The following is a 10,440-nucleotide window of genomic DNA, read 5'->3' as shown; positions in this document are numbered from 1 at the left end:
CGGAAATCTTAATGCTGCTCTCACAAGAACTTACAACAGTTTGAGAAAAAAACATCCTACGGCATCCCACGTGTAGGTGAACTTGGGCTCTCCGTCTGTTCAGTTTGCAGGACAGCGACAATACATACAAATCATGCCCAGCACTGGACGATTTTACCACCACCATCTTCTATCTGAAATTCTTAACAGCACTTTTCCGGTCACCCTCACCCGCCTCAAGCCAAACCTTTAACGAGGAATGAAAGGCAAGAGGGCTAATCTGATCCAGAGATCAGAAAACAAGAGGCTGAGCAACAGACGGCGCGGCAGACACGCGAGAGTGCAGCGCCGGGAGGGGCTAAGGAGGTGCGAGATGACTCGGGGGCGCGGAGGTCAGCTCAGGCGGCCCGGTTCCGACGCCCCGGAGGCGTGGCGACCGGAGGGCGAGCGCGGCGTGCGCCACGGTGCGGACGGGTCAGCCGCAAGCAGCGGGCGCGCCTACGGGCTGAGCGGGGGTCCGCCACGGGCTCCTTACCCGTAGTAGCGGAAGGCATTAATGATTTTCCAGAAGTGCTCGCGCTCGAGTCTCTCCTCCTCTTCCTCTGTGCTGCGCGTGGCCGCCGCCGCCGAAACCGCCGCGGCGGAGCCCAAACGCCCGGCGGAGAACTGCACTTCCACCTCCTCGCTCCCGCCGCCTCCTCCGCGGCTCCCGCCGCCTCCCCCGCGGCTCCCGCCGCCTCCCCCGCAGCCCTCGGGCAGCTGAGAGACTGGCGGCGGAGGGCGCCGCCGTCGCTGCATCGCCGCCGCGGCCCTCGGCCTGGCTCGCCTGCGTCTCGCCGCGACTGAAAGCGTGGTGGCGGCTGCTCGGCCCTCCTCTAGACGGCGCCCGCCGTGGACATGCCCCCAGCTCGCGGCGCGCCCCGCCCCCGCCGCCCTCAGGCCTCCATCAGCGTCTGGCTCCGCCAGGTCTTCCGAGCACCCGGAACGACCGCGCTTGCGCATTCGAGAGTACGACGAAGGGCCGCAGCCACCTGCGCTCATTTGCTGCCGGCCTTTAGCGACGGCGCGCTGATGTCACAACAACGCGTGAAGTAGGCGGGGGCAAGGGCCAGATGGGTGGGGCGAAGGAGGAGATTCCTGGCAGGTTGGGGATGGCACCTGCGAGCAGCCGCGTAGTTCGGGCTTGAGAGCCGGTGAGTGCTGCTGAGTGGTGGAACAGGCCGCTGAACTAAGGCTAACACATTAGCAAAGGAGAAATGCAGAAAAAAAGTTCAGCTTTGATGAATTTAATAGGAACTTTTATTTCAGAAAGTCTAGAAGGAAGGTCTTGCATTCGCCCTAAGTTGTTTTAATGAATTTAAGTGAATTTCTATTTTTAATTGCATAAATGTAGAGGGACACTGTCATCTTTTCAGTGTTTAGGGGCCAGCGAAAGCCCTAACCCAAGCCCTGGACTGGTCATGGCAGCAGATCGGGAAACATTCAGGAACTTAACTCTGGCTAGTACTCGCACTTTGGAAGACCACCAAAGCGCAAAGGAGCCGTAACGCGGTGCAGCATTAACATCAAACGGTGGCCCATAGCAATGTCAGACTTAACCACTAACTCTTATTTACCTGCGTTCATTTTCCGCCCCATTTCTCTCTGGGCTCGTGGATAAAACCTCTGCCCTACCTGCATTTGATGTTATTCTTAGAAAATAACTCGTTTCACTCAATTTAATCTACCATCCAGCAAAATAGTCTTTCAAAATAATGGTAAAAGAAGATTGTTTTATTCAGGAGAATTAAACTTGCTCAGGGACCACGGCTTCTGTTAAAAAGATATAATCATATTGAAAATGAAGTGGCTCTCTGATCGCGCGGCGGGCCTTCAGGATGGCGCCGAAGAAAGACAAGAAGCCTAAGAAGTCAAGCTGGAAGTTTAATTTGGACCTTACTCATCCAGTAGAAGATGGAATTTTTAATTCTGGAAATTTTGAACAGTGTCTACGGGAGAAGGTTAAAGTGAATGGAAAAACTGGAAATCTTGGGAATGTCGTTCACATTGAACGCTTAAAGAATAAAGTCAATTGTTTCTGAGAAACAGTTCTCTAAAAGGTATTTGAAATACCTTACCAAGAAGTACCTTAAAAAGAAAAACCTTCGTGATTGTCTTCGTGTGGTTGCATCTGACAAGGAGATTTACGAACTTCATTGCTTCCAGATTAGTCAAGATGAAGATGGATCCGAGACTGAGGACTAGATGAAGCCATCCCTTATAGGGCTTTGCTTGCTAATAAAACAAATGAAGTATACAAGAGAGACATCTTGAAATGGATCTTTAGTTTATCAGTGAATAAAAAACATTACTCTGGGGCTTCCCTGGTGGCACAGTGGTTAAGCATCCACCTGGGGACACAGGTTCGAGCCCTAGTCTGGGAAGATCCCACATGCCGTGGAGCAACTAAGCCCATGCGCCACAACTACTGAGCCTGCGCTCTAGAGCCCGCAAGCCACAACTACTGAGCCCGTGTGCCACAACTACTGAAACCCATGCACCTAGAGCCCGTGCTCCACAACAGGAGAAGCCACCACAATGAGAAGCCCGCGCACCACAACAAAGAGTGGCCCCCACTCGTTTGCTGCAACTAGAGAAAGCCCACGCACAGCAACGAAGACCCAACACAGCCAAAAATAAGTAAATACATTTATTTTAAAAACAAAAAAACATTACTCTGTATGTTAAGCATTCATCTCTTTTATTTAAGTGTATGCTGTTTATATGGTGCTGGCTTTCCTTTAATACTTTTTTTTTTAAATTTTTATTGGAGTATAGTTGATTTACAATGCTGTGTTAGTTCTGAGTGTATAGCAAAGTAAATCAGTTATACACATATGCACTCCTTTTTTTTTAAGATTCTTTTCCCATATAGGCCATTACAGAATATTGAGTAGAGTTCCCTGTGCTACAGAGCAGGTTCTTATTAGTTATCTATTTTATATATAGTAGTGTGTACATGTCAGTCCCAGTCTCCCAATTTATCCCTCCCCCTCTTATCCCCTGGTAACCATAAGTTTCTTTTCTACATTTGTGACTCTACTTCTGTTTTGTAAATAAGTTCATTTGTACGCCCTTGGTTTTTTTTAAATACTTTCTGTAAGCAGTATTTAAATAGCCTATAGCTAGTGGAATTTCTTTCAGGATTTCTAAAATGTACTGCTTTTACAAATGTCCTTGAGTTAAAGTATATAGTGAAAAAATGAAGCACAATTCTGGGTATAACTTTATATAATCAAATATTTAAATTCTCAAAAAAAAATGAAGTGACTTCATTTTCATAATTTAAATTAATAATTGAAATAAGGCAATGCTAAAAAAAAGTACTGTGGTTATTCTGTGTAAATGTTACATTTTAATACAATGTTTTTATAAAGTTTAAAGTTATTTATTTTTTGAGTAGTAATGCAGTAATAGTTCAAAATTCAAAAGGAAAATGCAAAGGGTTACAAATGTAAAGTTTCTTTACCCTGTCCCTAACCACCAATATCCCTGTCCCAGACACAATATATCAATTCCTTGCCTATTCTTCCAACTTTTCTATCCAGTACCTTTTTTCTTAGAGTCTGGTGTTTGGAAGTTATATATAAATTCTCATAATATTAACTGTTACCAATGCTGTTTTCATATGCACACACAAATTATACATGTCATAATTTGTGACATATATCATGCTAACATTTAATATTTTATATTTTAATTGTTTTCCCCTATTGTATCCCCTTATTTGTTACTTACCTCAACTCTGTGAAGTAAGTCTTGTTATATTCCTTTAAGAAATGAAGACAGACTCAGCAAAATTGTCTTACCCAGGGACACATAAATAGCAGAGCTAAAGTACATTTATTCATTCATTCTTTCCAGCAAATGTGTTGGTTGCCACCTATGTCTCTTGCACTGAGCTAAAAGCAGCTACAAGCTAGTGGAAACATGGACTTCTCATTTTCACTTTGCCAGTAAGTAAGCGTGACCTGTTTAAAAAAGTTACTTGAGGTGTCGACTGTATTGTTTCTAAAATGGATGTAATATTACCCTTCCTACAGGGCCATTGGGAGAAATAAATGAGATAAAGAGCAAGAAATGCCTAGTATATCAGCTTAATAAATGTTTTCTCTTCAGAATACATTTTTGACCTTGTTTTAAAACACTTTTCTTAAGACTTCCTCTTCCTAACTTCTTTGCAATGAGTTTCTCCTATAGAAATCTTCCCAAACAATAGAGCCCTTTGGGCTGAAAGTTTGGGAATGTTTTCATCCCAAGGTCAATTAACCTCCAAGAATTAATAACCAAAACATACCAAGCATCCCTTAGTTTTCCCAGTCCTACCAACAAAGTTACGTCTTCATTATTCTCAAGGTTGTTTCATAATGAATAAATGTTCATAAATAAAGGCTTAGAAATCAGCAGGCCTATTCACCTGTTAATCATAAGTATATTTCTATTCGCCTCATGTTCCCCAAGTGGATATCTCACTGAAAGTTGGCACTTAAATATTATGTTGGTTTACCTTTCAACCAGTTGCTTTCCCTACTAGACTCTTAAGTTCTTTGAGGGTGAGATGCATATATTGATCTGTTTTGTTCAAGACCATAACCCCAACAATCCAGCACAGTGTCTGGCATGTGAAGATTTTCTAAAACCAGTTTATGGATTGAGTACAAGAATTTACAAGTGCCAGGCACTGTGCTAAACACTACATACATCATTGCCTTTAACTTAGTACTTAAAATAGTATTGTCATTCCTGTTTTGTTTTTTTTTAACAGATGAAACCACTGTAATTTAAAGACTTTAAGTAATGCTATCAAAGCATACAGCTCCTACATGGTAAAGCCCAGATTTGAAGGCAAGTGGACAAAGCCCAAAATACTATTAACCACTGGATCTACTGCCTCTATTGAAGTTGATCTTGTTTATTCTTACATCAGTTTCATGAAGTCCTTTTACTTTAGGAAACCTTGCAAATAATTGTTATTTACAGTAATTTGACCTTCTAGGTGGGCAAGAAAAGGTATGTATACTTTACTTACGAAAAGCAAGAGACTAGATTGCTCAAGAAATATGTTTATGGAGATAAACTATTTCTTACTCTTTATGTTTATATATCGTTTTTATATCAACAAAGATTCAAATTGCTATTGATCTAAGCACCTCATGGAAAAAGGGGACAGCAGCTAGGGACTTCCTCAGCTTAATATCAGGGTCCCCTTATAATCATTATCATTTTGGGGTTTACAGTTTTTCTTCTTGGAATCCCTCTATTAAGTCTGCTGTTTATGAGTACTGTCTTTGACTGAGAACTAGCTAGTTTTGCCTTTGTATTCTTTGTTCTAATACCTGGATTTAGGCTAAGAATACCATAATTTGTCTTTAAATAACGACCATACTCTCCACTGTGGAACTAAAGATATGACTCCTGTAATGATCTCTTTTTCCCTCTAGAGAATCTTTATCTTCTTAATCCCAGGAGCCACTTCCAGTTGCAATCTTTGTGTACACATTATTTTAATGCTCTCAATAGTTATTCTCAAACTTGGGAAAATAAGTCATAGATTATTTACCATACTGCTAGGAGTCAGTACTTCTTTCCAGAAGCACTAAAGTAGCCCTGCAAATAAGTTTTCCCATCCTCTAAGCTCTAAATCATTTTTTTGTTGGTGTTGGGAAACATTTCAAGTTAAAAGAATCATTTGAACTGACATTATTCCATGTTTCCCTGTCCAGAAATCCAGGGCCAACCGACCCTATTGGCATATACCCACGCACGTTTAGGGTACCAGTCAAGCAAATGTACCCCCACCAAAAATTTAAGAAGAGTAACATATCTATTACTTCCCCCCCCCCGCCCCAAAAAAGTGTCAGAGTAGTCATTGTGGAGGAAAATCAAAATTTGTACTTCTTTACACTTATTTTACAGGTTATCTTGGTGGTGGTGGTTTAAATTACCTATGGTGGTGAAGATGGGAGTACCTCAATATTTTCAGGCAAAAGGCCTATAACAGTCATCTAAAAGACCTGCTAGTACCAAGAATTTGTGCTTTGTCTGAGCACATCCTACAAGTAAGAAAGGCACTCTGCTTCCTTCTTCTCTGCAGAGGCAGTCTCTAAGATCTTGTCATGGTTTCTGTCTGCCCCTGGCACCTGTCTGCCCCTTACCTTTTCTGAAATTATCAGTATTAATAAGGAATAATATTGGGCTAATCTGTTTGAATTAGCAGTCACTGTTGTACCTCATCCTGACTCCTGGCTCTCCCTTTAAAAATCCTGTCAGTCACTTGGAGGTTTCCCATCTATCTAACCTTTAATGAGCTATAGCTGTGGTCTACATTTGCTGCTCAAAGGTGTGGACCCTATTCCAGCACCATGGACAAATCCTGGGAGCTTCTTAGAAATGGAGTATTTCAGGCCGCACCTACTGAATTTGCATTTAAACAACACCCCCAAGGTGTTTGATAGGTACGTTAAAATTTGAAAAGCACTGCTTTAGAAACAACACAGAACATACACATATGAATCCCTTTACTAATGATAGATATATGTCTCATAGTATCTTTCTCTCTGAGAGTCTATATTAGGCAGACTGCTCTCAGTGATATGAACAGAACACCCAACTAAAACTAGCTTAAATAATAAGGACATTTACTATCTAAAAAACCATGAAGTTCCAAGCTACATCAGCTCCAGATTATCAACCCAGTCCTTCCCATCCTTGGGATCTGCTATTTTCAGCATGCTAGCTTAATCACTTACAATCGTAAGATGGCTGCCACAGTTCAAGGCATCACACCGAGATACAACAAATTCAGCAAAGAAAGCCTGTTTCCTCCTATACGGGTCTCTTTTCTTCAGTAGGAACACTTTTCCTGGAAGCCACCCAGCAGACTTCCCATAGTGCTTCACATTCCCATTTCTAAACTAACAGTAGACAACAGATATAGAATTACCTGGACAGGCTTAGACTAATTAATATCATCTTCATAATCCTGAAATACAATCATAATTTTTTTTTTTTTTTTGCAGTACGTGGGCCTGTCACTGCTGTGGCCTCTCCTGTCGCAGAGCACAGGCTCCGGATGCACAGGCTCAGTGGCCATGGCTCACGGGCCCACCCGCTCCACGGCATGTGGGATCTTCCTGGACCGGGGCAGGAACCCACGTCCCCTGCATCGGCAGGCGGACTCTCAACCACTGCGCCACCAGGGAAGCCCACAATCAGAATTTTTATTTTCGCCTAAACTTATCACGCCCCTATTACCAAGAAGAAAACTAAACACTCTAAGCTAGGTGGGGATGGGGGGAGTTTGCTGCTAAGAAGGCAAATAACAGTACCTTTATCTTCACCTTTAAACAGAAAAAAGAAAGTAGGAGTGACAGAAATCCTCTCAAAGAACAAATCCTCTCTGATTTAATATATACCCACACTATAAGCATAACTAAATATGTATATATAATTAAGGTTTGGCTTTAGTTTCTTTTATTGTACTCTATGCTCTATGCCAAATGAATCCTTGTATGTACTTTACTTGCTAATAAATAGGCTGACATAAAAATTATTGGGGGCAGGGCTTGGCTGAGGTCAAGAATCAGGTCTGTTGCAACCCTTCCTAACTTATCTGCTAGCCTCCAGATTTCCCTCACATATGAGAGTGCCACAGGTATATGAGAGACTTCAAATGATTCTTTTCTCAATAAATAGTTTTCTTTTTTCAAAAGTGAATTGAGGGGCTTCCCTGGTGGCACAGTGGTTGAGAGTCCGCCTGCCGATGCAGGGGGCACGGGTTTGTGCCCCGGTCCGGGAAGATCCCACATGCCGCAGAGCGGCTGGGCCCATGAGCCATGGCCGCTGAGCCTGCACGTCCAGAGCCTGTGCTCCGCAACAGGAGAGGCCACAGCAGTGAGAGGCCCGCGTACTAGAAAAAAAAAAAAAAGTGAATTGAGTAGGGACTTCCCTGGTGGTCCAGTGGTTAAGAAGCCGCCTTCCAATGCAGGGGCAGGTTCAATCCCTGGTTGGAGAACTAAGATCCCACATGCTGCAGGGCAACTAAACCTGTGCACCGCAGCTACTGAGCACACAAGCCACAACTAGAGAGCCCATGTGCCACAACTACACAGCCCACACGCTCTGGAGACTGCGTGCCGCAAGGAAAGATCCCACATGCCGCAACTAAGACCTGATGCAGCCAAAAATAAGTAAATAAATACTTTTTTTTTTAAAGTGAATTATGTTGCTCTTCTGATTCAAATCCTGCAGTGACGTTCCACTGCCTATTGAATAAAGTCTAAATTCTTTAACATAACATATAACATCCTTCCCAGTGGGCCACAGGCAATCTTTCCAGTTATGTCCTATAAGTCCCCACCCATCCCCTCACCTTATCACCCACAATCACTCCTTCCCCTATGATCTCAGAGCTCTCCTTCCTCTGTTACTGAGTGCCTCACACTCCTTTGTAATTAGTTGCTAAAATATCTGGTTCCCCAGCAGAATATGAGCTCGTTTATCTTCTTCATTTTGCATGACTGAATTTTCTAATTTTTCTACAAAATTTTATACCATAAGTTTTATATCAGCATTTTACTAAAAGTGTGCCTTAATAAAAAATATGTTGTAAACAAGCTTGCAATAGTTTGGATGGACATAAAAAATCTTGGTGGGAGGAGGCATCAGGCTGCAGAAGAAGGAAGTATCTGTGGTGGATTTGATGTCCATGTTCAGATTTAATGTCTTTTCAGAGAGAAAAAAAAAAAAAGCCTTTTTACCTTCAGCCAAAGGCAGAATAAGAGTATGATGTCATACAGCAGAAAACTGAAGTTCTGAAGATAGAAGAATTTCTTTTGCAGAATTAGAGCCATCTAATAGATGAAGATGAAGAAATGAAAACTTACAAGCTGGAATCATGGCTAGGGAAGTGGCAGAATTCCATTATCTTACTAAAATCTCCAGAAAAATCAATGTTTTTTGGTGGGAGGTAATGTTTCTTTCCCACTCTTGACCTGTCCATTTATGAAAAGGGAGTTCAGTCAAGCAATACCCCTTGACTTTCTCTACTCCTCTGCCTGGGGAAGGTGGGGTGTCTCATCTGATTGGAACATCTGGGAGGAATAAACTGGGCGTGCTCAACTCAGCTCTGGGCCTTATTTATTTTGCCCCTCTTGGGAGTAAACTTGCTTATAGTAAGCACAATTTCTTCTCTGTTACTCATGCCATAAAATCCTTCCCAGCTGGAAAAGCTGTCCTGGTCCAATACTGCTATGACTATATGAGTAAGTCTAATTCCAAATGGAGTTAGGAGGCCCATTTGACTCTCATGTAAAGATATATTCTCCAAGGTAGGCTTTATCAGTAAAAGAGGGGATATTTGGACTACCATCTGCCTCTGCTTTGTCTTATTGCTCAATTGTTCTGAACCCAGGTGGGAAAGAGGGGAGTGTAGTAACTATATTTTCTGTATTCTTTTTTTTTTAAGTTTTATTATGGAAAATTTCTAACATGTACAAAGTACTGAGGATAGCAATGAGAACTACCACACAGCTTAAACAGTCATCACTCATGGCCAATCTTGTTTCCTTTGTACCTCCCACTCTCCATTATTCTGAAGCAAATTCTAGATATCACATTATTTCACCCCTAAACATGTAGGCACACGCCTCTAAAACTAAAGAATGGGAACCAAGACATTTGGTGTCTATGCCTAGCTCAGTGGGTGGCAGTCCTCTGTATCTTCATTTCTGCAATTTGTAAAATACAATTTATAGGTGGTTGCAATGAAATTTTTTGTTTTTTAAGTAACCACAATCAAAAGGAGGGCTAAATCCTCACAAGGCTCCAGGAGGGAAGCTCACCCCATAAATCCAGGCTGGCAAAGCCCAAGGCACCACTCAGGAACAATTCCCTTCAAGGTGGGGATCCCAGGCACTGCCCATGGTCCCTGGCCGTCTAGGGTGCAGTGGGTCCTCGTCCCCCCCTTACCTTCCATATTCTTGATGCTCTGCCACCTGGGGCTTCACCGACTGGGGAGAGACTGCTCCTCTCAGGGCTAGCTAATTGTCCAATAGCTAACAAATCCCCTGAACCTTTCATATACAAACGGGCCAATCCAGAACCCACATGCATCCTTCAACCACCTTCTTTATCAAACTCTCACACACCAAGTCAATATTACCCTGCCCTAATCAACCCAGCGCCAGGTACTAGATAACTGGAGACAGTCCCTACATCCCAGAGCCTGCTGAAATTATTCAGACTAGCCAATCCTAAGCATGCTTACTCTGCCTTGCCTTTACTATGGAAACCACAATAAACGCTTTTGCCCACACCTTCCGCTTGACCACCCCCATCTCCTGATTAATCCTGATGCTTCCCTGTATGGCCCTATGTGGTGAAGCATGCCCCTCTTCTTGAAGACGGTAAGTAAAAACTGTC

The 10,440-nt window shown here is 42.8% G+C and overlaps 1 protein-coding gene and 1 pseudogene across 4 annotated transcripts in view; one reads left to right on the top strand and one right to left on the bottom strand.

Annotated features, from left to right (window-relative positions):
- CARNMT1 (carnosine N-methyltransferase 1) overlaps positions 1–10,120 on the bottom strand; it is a 49,907-nt gene extending 39,787 nt beyond the window's left edge. Inside the window, exon 1 of one of the 4 annotated variants that reach the window (XM_024738939.1) lies at positions 9,988–10,120. Coding sequence is in view for 2 of the 4 variants with exons in the window: in XM_024738936.1 (XP_024594704.1) it covers positions 515–777 (263 nt within the window). In the remaining 2 variants the exon portion in view is untranslated. The other 3 variants (XM_024738936.1, XM_024738937.1, XM_024738938.1) reach the window with 3 other exon arrangements.
- On the top strand, positions 1,495–2,381 carry LOC112395622 (60S ribosomal protein L22-like 1 pseudogene; annotated as a pseudogene).
- Positions 10,121–10,440: the final 320 nt, after the last annotated feature.

This window comes from Neophocaena asiaeorientalis, unplaced genomic scaffold (genome assembly GCF_003031525.2).
Source record: "Neophocaena asiaeorientalis asiaeorientalis breed wild unplaced genomic scaffold, Neophocaena_asiaeorientalis_V1.1 scaffold249, whole genome shotgun sequence".
NCBI classification, from domain to species: domain Eukaryota; kingdom Metazoa; phylum Chordata; class Mammalia; order Artiodactyla; family Phocoenidae; genus Neophocaena; species Neophocaena asiaeorientalis.
Note: the sequence above shows the minus strand (reverse complement) of the source record. Positions and strands in the feature narration are given on the sequence as shown.